The 12,628-nt window shown below is 42.1% G+C and overlaps 1 protein-coding gene across 5 annotated transcripts in view; it reads right to left on the bottom strand.

Moving 5' to 3' along the window:
• Positions 1-2,591: 2,591 nt before the first annotated feature.
• The window catches only part of LOC107392431 (regulator of G-protein signaling 6), a 49,189-nt gene continuing 39,152 nt past the window's right edge, over positions 2,592-12,628 (bottom strand). For 4 of the 5 annotated variants that reach the window (XM_054741564.2, XM_054741563.2, XM_015970230.3 and 1 more), the window contains 10 exons: positions 11,813-11,889; positions 11,219-11,300; positions 10,907-10,981; positions 10,209-10,310; positions 9,912-10,084; positions 9,643-9,768; positions 9,368-9,554; positions 8,964-9,053; positions 6,482-6,541; positions 2,592-4,319 (listed from right to left, as the gene is read on the bottom strand). In XM_054741564.2, coding sequence (XP_054597539.1) covers positions 4,269-4,319; positions 6,482-6,541; positions 8,964-9,053; positions 9,368-9,554; positions 9,643-9,768; positions 9,912-10,084; positions 10,209-10,310; positions 10,907-10,981; positions 11,219-11,300; positions 11,813-11,889 — 1,023 coding nt within the window. In that variant the 3' untranslated portion in view covers positions 2,592-4,268. The remainder of the gene's footprint in view (positions 4,320-6,481; positions 6,542-8,963; positions 9,054-9,367; positions 9,555-9,642; positions 9,769-9,911; positions 10,085-10,208; positions 10,311-10,906; positions 10,982-11,218; positions 11,301-11,812; positions 11,890-12,628) is intronic. The other variant, XM_015970231.3, reaches the window with a different exon arrangement.

Consider the following 12,628-nt stretch of genomic DNA (forward strand, 5'->3'; position numbering starts at 1 on the left):
GTGTGTGTGTGTGTGTCCAGCTGCTCCGTTATTGAAGAGAATCGTTCTTCCTGTGTCTGTTATGACTTGTTTGTGCATCTCTGCTCACTTCCCTCAGGGACCCCTCCACACAGCAGTTTATCTCCACCGGACAAAGGATGCATCTAAATCTTGCTCTCCATCTTGTCGTCTTCCTTTGTATCAGCCATGTGCCGTTTGCACAGTAAAACCAGTGTCTTCTATCTGCCCAAGCTCATGTGGATAAGTGAAAGCATGTGTCACAACCTGCTAAATGTTCCTGTCGGAACTGCCCGCATCTCTGAACAAAAGACTAAAAACTTGTGCAAATGTTTGCAATGTTTGCTTAGAATAATGCGGAAGAGCCTGTATACCTCGTCACAGACACAGCAATAGGTCCTGGTACCCCTGGGGGGGTGGGGGGTGGGGAATGGAGCCAAAACGTGATGGAGTTGAAATGACTGGGTGGCTTTTGTTTGTTTGTTTGTTTTCCTGCTGTAAATACAAGTCAAAATGGAGAGAATGAAGAAGTGTTCGTTTGTTAAACTATTTTTATTGTTCTGAAAAAATAAAGAAAAAAAGGAATGTTAATGAGTGCTTGTAAGTTTTTCTGAGGTGAAGTTTCTTTGTTTTAAGAAGGCAAATGAGAAAGTTGATAGTTCCACCAATAAATAAAAGATGCAATGTTTAGTTGTCATTTGCAGCTTGGCGTGCCGCTCTGAGGTGTTGATTCATAAAGGTTTGTCAGAAATTATTAGCACCCAATCAATTGCCCCCATACTAAAGTAACTTTAGAGTTTTATGCATCCAAAACAAAATGTTAGTTATTTAGTGTTTGCTTTGTTTGACGTTAGAATACATTAAATGTTTGAGGGCTACAGGACTAATACAATATCCATGTGTCACTGTTTAATAGTAATATTTGTTAGAAAAGGCAAGATGAACTGTAGGGGTCTTTTTTTTTAAACTGATTTCTTTAAAGATGCGTGAAGTAGGAATGGCATCCTGTAGTCAAATATGGGTACTGCAGCCCAAGTATCAAAACAAGTGATCACCCTCTGCTGGTGCTGAATTACAAACGTCGGCGCAGATTGTGTTGAGGGCTTGGCAACCTCCCAGACTCAAATATGATGGAAACAGGAAGTATGGAGGTGGGACAGATTGTAAACCAAGTCTACGACACAGTCCTAATACCCACACTGCAGCTTAAGCTCCTCTAGAAAGTGCATGTAAGGCTTCGAGCGCGTAAAGAAGTCTGCAAATAACTGCGTAATTGGCAGAGGTGTGACCAAGTCACTGCTTTACAAGTCACAAGTAAGTCACAAGTCATTCCAGTCAAGTCTCAAGTCAAAGACAACCAAGTCCAAGTCGAGTCCAAAGTCAATGATGTGGAAGTTCAAGTCAAGTCTAAGTCCTTAACTTTGAATTTCCAAGTCAAATTCAAGTCATCTGTCCAACTTCAATTTAATGACGATGATAATAAATAAATTCCAGAAATAAAGCTTCTTAAAGCTTCATTTATTTGCCCAAATAAGCAGGAAGTGCAACTGAAGTTGATTCTAAACAAAGTGCTGCTGCATTTAGCAGTAAATCAAACCCAGAACCAAGATGATTTATGATTTTTGTCCATGTCGGGCCACTTTTGTGCTAAAATATCAAATATGCTCAAGTCATCATCAAGTCAACAGATGCAAATCGATTCAAGTCGCAAGTCATTGGTGTTCAAGTCCGAGTCAAGTCGTAAGTCTTTATAGATTTTATCAAGTCAAGTCAGAAGTAATTAACATAATGACTCAAGTCTGACTCGAGTCCACACCTCTGCTAACTGGGACAGAGAGCATCGCGTCATCGACCTGCGCCACTACATCGTATCTTCGCGACTTCCTGAGTGGGGATGCTGGCCACTGTTTGAGCTAATTTGCTACTTCAAATTATATTAAAACAAGTAATTAAACTTACTGGTAACATGTAATGCATCTTTCCAAGTCTTGAAATCACTTCATGCTTTCGTTCTTTTTTTAAACACAGAAACAGTTTTGTTTACCTGTTTGTAGCTACGGTTTCGCCGACAGCTGCCGGCTTAATCAGCGTCAGCCTGAAGAAGCCGGCAGCTGTCGGCGAAACCGTAGCTACAAACAGGTAAACAAAACTGTTTCTGTGTTTAAAAAAGAACGAAAGCATGGATTTACAAAGACACAGCAAGAACACACCTAAGATCTTGAAATCACTGTTTTTTAATCCTTAGTCATGCATGAGTCTCATTTCATGATTGGTGCTTAGATCTAAGTAGTTAATTTATGACTTACAGCTGGAAAGCAATCAATCAAACACAGCATTACAACTGTTTAACAGAACAAATTGCAAATTAGACATGTAAGATTGGCTACTATTTTTATGATTTCTGTCAAGTATTTCTGAATTTCCCTCCGGGATTAATAAAGTATTTTTGAATTGACTTGAAACCAGCAAAAGAAAACACAGCTGTCCCAATTAAAAAAGTGAAACACATCTAGTTTATGTTTACCAGTCACGTCTTTGGTGAGATTTTCTTTTTCATTCAGACTCAGAACAACAGGCAGCAGCACAAAGAAGCAGACAGGTCCAGAGCTTTTATTGTTTGGTACCCATGAACAGATAGCAGGTTGAGTGTTTTACAGTGCCATTAGTTATCTTGCTGATTGAGAAACTAAAAGCACAAAATGCCCTGAATATGTAACATGCATAGTACTGTGCCATTATCATAATAAAATGTGCTTTTGAATAAAAACAACCCAAATGTAACTAGTTTATAGTATCACTGTCTTTATAACATCGACTTACGAATCTCTGCCTTATAATTAAGAGGTTACTGGTTTATGATATTAATGATAATTAGTAAGATGGCCTGTACAGTGCATTGCAAGAAATCTAGTTATATAAAAAAAGGGTCATTCAGGTGTGTTCTGGTTTGCCACTGCAGCGGTCCGCAGCCTCATGGGGGAGCTGTGGGAGTAAAATCTCCTCCCTCGCAGCACTTCCTGTGAAGGTAGCAGCCACAGTGGAGCTGAAGGACCTCTCTGTGTGCAGCACGCTTCAGGAGGCTGTTCCCCTGATCCGTTTTCAGAGCTCATCCTCCAACATGCATCGATTCACACCCAAAAACACTCAAGAACTTCTCAAACATAAATGAAACAATTGGGTGTTGGTTTGAGGAACGGAAAATGGGAGATATTCGTGCAAACTAAGAAAAGCAAGGAAATGGGAATAATCCCACACTAGGTAGACTGGAAACACTCTGGTCCTGGTCCTGTGGTTTAAACTGCACTGGATGGACCCATGGCACTAAAGACTTTACACACCACACGAGCACACAGATCTGTTTCATGATTATAACAACTGCACCTAATCTAAAAGCTCAAATCATGCTAGTGAGCCAGGTTTTAGGCCTCTAAGGTTTTCAGATCCTTTTGGAGTTGATACAGCTCTTCTAAAACACTAGAACCGTTATCCTAGAAGCTGTGGGAGCAGTGATCCGATTTGTCAGCTGAAAGGAGGAAGTGTGACCATATTTAGATGAAACGTGCAGAAGTGCAGTATGATTGCTACGTTAAGCCCTTGTGCTTGATTCTGGAATGTAGTGAAGCCTTTTTTTTAAAAAGAAATCAGTGTTTTGTAGAAAGAACATCTGTGTTTGTGGGGCGCTATTATCTGACGCTATTATCTGATTGATGGCTAAATGTGTCGACCATTAACTCACATGGACTTCATATAAAAATAAATAGATAGAATATAAGTTTTGGATCTAGATTAGGATGGATTTTAAGAGAAAAAGAGTGGTTTCAGACTTCCTTTATTGCTGGCTGCCTTTGTGAAAACAGAAATGGATCCCTGTCTGATTTGGGTTGACCTTACATAACTTAAACAAGTTTTATCCTTATAAATGTGGCAGATCCTGTCAACAAAAACAACAAAAATGAAAACAATCAGCATCAAATCAAAGCAACCAGCTTGCCACTGACGTGATGAAGAAGCAGGGCTCCTTGGTCTGGATGTGCTTTATGCTGCATGCCATGTGATCGGTCAGTTCCTTTTGCAGTTTTTCTCGGCAGTTCTGTTCAGGGAGTTGAGCTCCAGCAGGCCCAGAACCACACCACCGTTAGGACAGCAGACATCGGAGCAAAGTCCAATAGGCTCCGCAGCAGCCCAGTCCGCTCCGGTGCCGCCATCCTGGTTCCTGCGTGGCTGATCCCCCACCAACGGGATCCGGCTGTTCCCCTCCAGAACAGGCGGTGTCAGGACGACTGCATCAGGCCTGCCAGCCGCTTTCCTGTTAAAGACTTGCCCTAAAACATCAGATCAGATGAATTACAGATGGTGGAAGACAAACATGTGGCATTAAGGTGCTTTTCCATGTCACTTTAACCATCATTAATGTTCCTTCTCGTGTTTTTATTCACCTTAAACTGAATGTGTTACTCTACCTTAGTTATCAAACTAACCTAGCTTTTGCAAGAGGCCTTGTGAACATTTTTGTGTTACAAATATGTAATGTGTGTGTGGCCTGTTGGGTACATTTTATTTCAGTTCTGGTCAGAAACAGACGCGTATAAGTGAGTCAAAGTACACGGTGAGGTAGAGGCATGCTTGTTAGCCTTTTATTTGCTGATGATTGAACATAATTTTATTCTGGATCTGATTTAAATGAGGAAACTCAAGATATGAATTTGATTCAAGTAAAAAATGTGGTTTGACATAAACCAGATTGTCACTCAGTCCATCCCGAACGTTGTTTTATGATGAAAAGAACAATTATGCATAATTAATAATGGGTGGGATGAAGATTTAAAGGGTAAAATAAACTATTTCTTAGGAATCGTGTTTGATTAGCATCCCACATAGAAGTCACAAATAGGTTGTGTTGAAGCTCAACAGGCCAAAGCCATAGTCGTATTGCATAATAAAAATGTTAATGGAGCACACGACATAAACATTTTTCTTCTTTCTGCTCTTTTTGACATTCATAGTTCTTCTGTTGATGAGTATTTTCTTTTGTTTTTTTTTCTCTCTCAGGAAATGATAAATAAAGCTGCCTTTTTAATACAACTTTGTACTTAAAAAAATACATTAATTGATTTGAGATTTTTGCATTTGTTTGCATTGAAATTTGTTGGAAAAACACATAAATGATGATTAGCTAAAATAATTATGCACATTTGATCTTTTTGTTGTGTAGCTTCACAATAATAAAATAAAATAAAATAAAATAATGATAATAACATTTATTTTATTTTATTTTATTTTTTTTGTCGCTTGCTGTTGCTATCTCCCGGGACTCTGCCGGTTGCTGGTTGTGGCCCCCCGGGGCGATCCTCTGCGCCTCTCGAGGGGGGCGGGGGCCTTTCTGGTTGCAGTCTCCTTGGGGTTCCTGTGTTCTGGGGTAGTGCCTGGATCTCTGGGACTTGGAGCTCCCTCCGTCTCCTACACATCTTTGGGGGGCAGATCTGTGGTCCCTCACACTCTCTATTGGACGCTTTTATAGAGAAACCTTACGTAAACAAGCGCGTGTACACACACAGGTGCTCACATGGTGCTCTCATAAGGATGGGCCTGGGCACATTCAACACATGTCTTAAGGCTGTCGTTGCCACTAAATGCACTTTGATTTATTATCATGTGATTGTTCAGTTAAACAATGTTGATTGTATATTTCTTCAAGTTGATGCAGTGATAGCTTGCTCCTGTTGTATTGTTGTGTGTCCCTTTTTTTCTTATCTTCTTTCTCTTTCTGCAGGTCTAGAAGCAGACTCTTGTACATTATTGTTTAATTTTGTGGACCCCTCTTCCCCCCTCTCTCCCCACCTTTTGTCTTTTCCTTTCTCTTTCACCTCTGACTCCGTGTCTGGTCGGAATTAAAAAGCATTCAAAAAAAATAACAATAAAGCTTTAAGTATCAGGCGTGACATTAAAAGCAGACGCTTTGATGCTCCACCTGAGAGTAAATCTGTAAGGCTTGTCACCATCATTCAGACATCAATTCTGTTTGCATTAACAGTCAGACAGGACATGGGGGGGGGGGGGGAATAAATAAATAAATAAATAAATAAAATAAAATAAAAATAAAAAAGATAAAGGATGCTTTGATTTTAAATAATAATAATAATAATAATAATAATAATAATTTCAAATAAAAACATTGATAATTTTAATTTAATTTACTTAAAGTGCAAAACCCCCTAATTAATATATATTACAGAGTAAATTTTTAGGGAGTGAACCATTGGTTGAACTGACATGGAAAGACCCAGAAAATATGTCAATTTGATGTCTTCATCTATCCTGCTTTGCTGCAACCATCCACACAACTACGTATTCACACAAACACATCCTAACACACAGTTAAAAGCCAGAGAAGAGTGTGATATGGTGTTAACTGCAAAAGCCACTGATGGTGAGGAAGCCAGTGTGGTTTCTGTGATGTGAACAGCCCCAGCTCCAAATGACTTACCACACTGCGGGTGAACTTCTCCAAGGAGGTGCGGCGGCCCTGTTCAGTGTCTGCTGGCTGCTGTTGTGGGAGGGGGGGAAGCAGGGTGAGTGTTTGGGTCAGGTTGTGTGTTGACGGGGAGTCAAAGTGACGTCGTTAGTGAGGGGGAATAAAGGTGGGGGTGGGAGGCCAAGCATTGCAGAAACAAGGGCCAAAGGGGTAAGTGCAAGGAGGGGTTGCATATGGAGGAAGAGGATGTGGGGTCAGTGGTGTGCCAGCAGAGGGAGTAGTGTTCAAATGAGAAAGGGCAGATAGCATGAGCAGAAAAAGCTGTGATCTGCTGAAAAGCTCCATTTTGTTCAAATAAACAGCTGCTTTAGCCAAATATTTTAATAGAAGTAAATCAAAGAAAAGAAATCATTAAGTTACACCTGGCTCTGATGTATTAGCATTCCCGTCAGTGTCGGGAGTTGATCCCTTTTGCAGAAGAGTTTGAGCTATGATGTAATGTTTTATAAGATCTTTCCCTTCATGAATAATTCAGCAACTTCCTTGCTCCTGCATTTAGGTAACAGTAGTGGTGTCCTTTTAGGGCCCAGTTTCTCTTAAACTGCCATAAGGTTTTCTTGAATATTTTAATAATCAGTTATAAATGTGGTAACACTATTTGAAATTACCATTTGCATCAATAAATTTGACAAATATCTAAGAAATGCGATGTCAAATAAAGTTTGTGCTGTAAAAATGATCCATCCATCTATTTTCAGCCGCTTATCCAGAGTCGGGTCATGAGGCAGCAGCCTAAGGCGAGACGCCCAGACTTCCCTCTCCCCAGCTACTTGGGCCAGCTCTTCCGGGGGAATCCCAAGGTGTTCCAGCCAAGAGACGTGGTCTCTCCAGTGTGTCCTGGTCTTCCCTTGGGTCTCCTTCCAGTTGGATGTGCCCGGAAAACCTCACTAGGGAGGCATCCAGGACACATCCTGACCAGATGCCTGAGCCAAATCAACTGGCTCCTCTCGACGTGGAGTAGCAGCGGGTCTAAAGTTAAAGTTAAAGTCCCATTAGTTGTCACACACACTGATGTGTGTGCGAAATTTGTTCTCTGCATTTGACCCATCCCCTGGGGGAGCGGTGAGCTGAGGACACAGCCGCGCTCGGGAACCATTTGGTGGTTTAACCCCCCAATCCAACCCCTTAATGCTGAGTGTCAAGCAGGGAGGCATTGGGTCCCATTTTTCTTCAGTCTTTGGTATGACCCGACCAGGAATCGAACCCTGATCTCCCAGTCTCAGGGCGGACACTCTACCACTAGGCCACTGAGCTGGTCTCCTCCAAGCCCTTCCTGGATGACCGAGCTTCTCACCCTATCTCTGAGGGAGAGCCCAGCCACACTGCAGAGAAAACTTATTTTGGCCGCTTTTATCCGCAATCTCGTTCTTTTGGTCACTACCCAAAGCTCATGACCATAGGTGAGGGTAGGAACGTAGATTGACCGGTAAATCGAGAGCTTTACGCTCCATCTTTCCCTCACTTGTGAACAAGACCCCGAGATACTTAAACTCCTCCACTTGAGGCAGGACCTCGTCCCTGACCCGGAGAAGGCATTCTACCCTTTTCCCATTTAAGACCATGGTCTCGGATTAATAGGAGCTGATTCTCATCCCAGCCGCTTCACACTCGCCTGCGAACCGCTCCAGCAACAGCTGGAGATCACAGTCCGATGACGCCAACAGGACCACATCATCTGCAACAAGCAGAGACCTGATCCTTAGGCCACCAAAACGGATCCTCTCAACACCTCGGCCGAGCCTAGAAATCCTGTCCATGAAAGTTAAAGAGCAAGTCACCCCCAAATAAACTTTTTTTTGCTGATAAACTATATAATTGTATGTCTAATCGTGCTGCAGACACGTGTAGTCAATAATTTGGCAGTTCAGTGCATCTTAGTTAAAATTTAAATATTCTGCCTAAAACTGACAGTGTTGTGCCGTTGTCAGGTAAAAACGCTGCACAGTATTTTAATTTAAATCCTCCACCGCTATTGGCTAAGAGGTGTGCTATTATGTAAACTGGTACATTATGATGTCACAATGCTGTCGTGAGCCTGTGTGTGTGTGTATTTGTTAGCAGCTCCGCCCTCTCGGTCTGCCAGGCAACAGCATTTGTTGCATTTTTCAAACATGAAGTGGGAGTGGAGTTAGACTCTGGTAGGGGTTGACTTGCTCTTTAAGAACAGAATCTGTAAAAAAGATTTTTCCAACCAAAATGTAATTTAATGACAACGTGTCAAAGTTCCTCAGATTTTGCTTTAGGGTATTTTTGCAAAGTGCTTTACATCTTATAGCTTTTAAAAACTACCATATTTGACTGAATTCATAAAAAATAAATCACAGATCTGGGACTTTATTTTAATCGCAAGCCAAGCATAAAAAAAATAAGAGCGATGCGGCGAGTGTGTCAGAGCAGTGCAGATCAGAGATCGAGGTGTGTGTGTGTAGCTCACCTTTTTTCTAGCCAGTAGGAGGTCTTGGTAGATGTTAGATCGCAAAAAGCGTGCATAGCTGTCACTTTTCATTAGCTGGAATATGTGGTCCTGCAGGAGAAAGGGTGAGAAAGGTCAAGAGAATCCCTGAATATGTGAGTCAGATCAGATCAGGAGTCCAGAGAGAACTGAGTTGAGTGGTGTGAGGGAGAGGCTTTGCAGTTTGTTTTTCAAACCAAAGACATCCACGGTGAAACCCATCGAACAACCTCTTTGTGGCGTTACTCGCCTCATTAAGTCCTGGAACCAATGCGTTCCATCATTCCCCTTTTATTCACATGAGTAGAGGGGTGGGTTTCATGAATTCACGGTGCACATCCTAACGGTTTATGAACGCAAAGATGTTTAAATACAGCTTAGTCCACCTGAGCGTCCTCGTAGCTGTATCTTCCAGGGTCTTTGAGGTTCTGGCTTGTTCGTTCATAGCTGTGGGAGTCCAGGTTGATGGAGCTCGGTGCTCCCTCGGCTAGAAACTCCTGCCAGATCTCCTGAGCCCTCGAGGACACCTCCTGGTGTGGCCTTCGTTTCATGTCCTGCACTGCTAACCAGAACCTAAAATCAGCCCATAAAAGTCAGAAACACTCTGGAATTAGTCAAACAGACATAACCACACAGGTTTGGAGAAAAATTCCAGCCTCACCGCAGGTTCTCTGAGCTGAACTCCGACTCCAAGAACTTCAAGAACTGGTCTCGTCCTGCTGGGTCTTTCAGGGCCTCCTCCAAGGAGAAACCCCATTTCTTCACACGCTGCTGGCTGGGTTCACGACTGATCAGGGCAAAATAATGCAGAGAAAAGAAGACTAACCAAAGTGAGTGCTTGTTTAGGATGAGAAACACACAGATGACCCACCACCTCATCAATGTCCCCATATGAACTCTCAGACCACATCCCAGACCATGCAGCCTCACCTTGCCTCCAAATCCCAGAAAGTGGTATCATCAGTTATCCAGGGGATGGATGGATCTACGGCTGACACAAAGGGGTCGTATTCCAAGAACTGCTCTGTGTAGGTCATCAGACTGTCAGCCACTTTGGAAACTTTCATACAGTGTCTGTCCAGCTGGGTGTTCAAGAAGGTAATCTGACAGAGGAAGGAAATGAGAAGGCTAAAAACGGTAACAGTTCATCAGTCTATGTCTTCAGTTGTCTGTGTGATGAATGAGTGCAGAGGGATGGAGATAATAGTAGAGAAAATACAGACTCACCTCCTTCTGAACATCCTCTCTGGTGGGCTTCCTGGCCGGCTGGGAGCTCACATGGACCGGACTAGGCTGGCTCTGACCATCATCTGGTACACCATAGACCGACTGGATGGGAGGAGGGATAAGATGCAGATCAATACCATAGTTGCTCTGCTCTGGTGGGGTGTGTTGGGTAATTGTGTCAGTAGGTTTAAAAGGGCAAATTATGACTTTTTGTCTTCAGTTATAATAGTTCTATCGCCCAAACAAAACACACGTTCATGAGGTTCTTTGTACTAAATCTCTTTTACATAAAACGATTTGCTCAGACTTATTCATGACAATTTCAGTACCTTCTAGAATGTCACTTTAAGAAAACAAGCTTTTACTGGCCTTGCTCAGGCTGCTATAAGCTGAGAGGCTCCTATATCCAATGAATGCTAATTCCCCTGTTTGTGACATCACAAACAGGAATGTTTTGAAACTGTTTGTTTTTTAGACACATAATTTCTAAAATTAAACACAGAACATGTATGGTCTGTTTTGAATTACATTTGGAGTGTTTATAGAAGCAGTAGAGACACATAGCATAGCATAGAGTTTTGCATAATTTGTCCCCATTAAATTTGTGAAAGTAACTTATGTATGCAGATTTTAAGTGCTTTTTTGTGTCTACTGCACTAGTTGTTTTTGTGAGATTTAAAAAAAATCAAGTTTGGGACCTTTTTCACCCTGTGTGGGTTCTTCTCTCTTCGACATTTGCGGATGTCCATCTCAGTGGTGTTAACACAGCCCGGCTGTAAAAATCAGACATTTCTATTGTTTCTTTGTGCAGTATTTATTTGAAAAAAAAAGTGTGCAAATGAAAACAACAACAAATCTGAAGTTCTCAGCATTTTGAATGCTAAAATTCATTTACATTACAGATTTTCTTTGTGTCACTTTCTGTTTTGCTCGTTTCTGATTCAAGTTGCAGCACCTCATCAATCTGTATTGTGTTTCTTTTCCCCCTCTGTTATGAACCATGAACGCACCACAGGCCGATGTACGTCCCAGAACGCCCTCTCCTGGCTGTCAAGGATCTTCCTCTCAGCTTTGTCCTTCTTTCTGTCGATCCTGTGGGTGGAGGAGAACAGGAGCTGAGATTTCAGCTCAAACACAACACAGTCTGCTTTCTGTCACACAAATCCCAAAAGGCCAGTCTCAAGGGCAAAAGGCTGAGGAGTGTGGGTCCTGATCTGTCTGCTTGCTTCACTAAGTGACACTGGTGTTGCCTCTGGTGAGGCCAAGCCCTTACATAACCGACATTTGCAGAAAGGCCTTGGCTCTGTATTGTTACTCCTCTGACTTAAGAGAGCATGCTATTGCCTCCAACATGACCCTCATTTGTAGAAAACACGGTGCAACAAATTATGCTGCGACATATTTTATGAATTTTTCACAGATGAAAGTGAATAATGCTTCCTGACTTTGACAGAAAGAGCTATGTGCTTCCCAATACCAGGCACCAGATGGCAGTCTTACAGTGAAACAGAAGCTCACTGAAATGTGTTGTGTTAAATGCTTTCCAATTTGTCACAATATCACAATGGCATGAAAAAACAAGACGGATTCAGAAATGGACTCACTTGACTTGAGCTTCAGCTTGCATGAAAATAAACTCCCACTTCCTGGCAAAAGCCCTCTGCAGCCGGGCAAGGTTCTCCTGGAGGAGAAACGTTGAGCATCATTGGTAAAAATGGTTGAAATGGCACCTTCAAGGGTTCCAAAACCCCCCAAGGTGCTTTACAACACAAACAGTCATTCATTCAAACACACACATTTAGATTAGGGGTGATTATGTGGCCACAGCTGCCCAGAGGCACATTGACAGAGGCGAGGCTACTGAGCACAGGCATCACCGGTCCATCCGACTACCACCAGCAGGCAAGGGGGGCTTGAATCTGAAACCTTCTGGTTGTAGGACGGGCACTTAGGTTAAAAAATGTCGAGTTTATTCAATTTATTTGCAATAATATACTTAAACTCGAACACACTGCCGCTTGCAATCATGTTAAAAGGTCAACTACAGCGCTACCAATGCTTGAAAAAGTCTTGGATTGAGATTTCCTTTATTTTAATTTGTGTGTGTGTGTGTGTGTGTGTGTGTGTGTGTGTGTGTGTGTGTGTGTGTGTGCGTGCGTGCGTGTGTGTGTGTGTGTGTGTGTGTGAGGGGAGGATATAATCTATGTATTTTACAGGGATGTGTATTTTTGAAATTCTGGCGATACGATACATATCACGATACAGGGGAGACGATACGATACATCACGATATATTGCGATACATTCAGTCAGACGTTTCAAGCAATTTTTTTACTGAATTTATTGTAAGAATGTTCAATAAACAGTCCAAACTGATACGTAACATGTTTAACATGAGGTATCTGAACCATGATGGAGGGA

The sequence above is a fragment of the Nothobranchius furzeri genome, chromosome 18, assembly GCF_043380555.1.
Source record: "Nothobranchius furzeri strain GRZ-AD chromosome 18, NfurGRZ-RIMD1, whole genome shotgun sequence".
NCBI classification, from domain to species: Eukaryota; Metazoa; Chordata; class Actinopteri; order Cyprinodontiformes; family Nothobranchiidae; genus Nothobranchius; species Nothobranchius furzeri.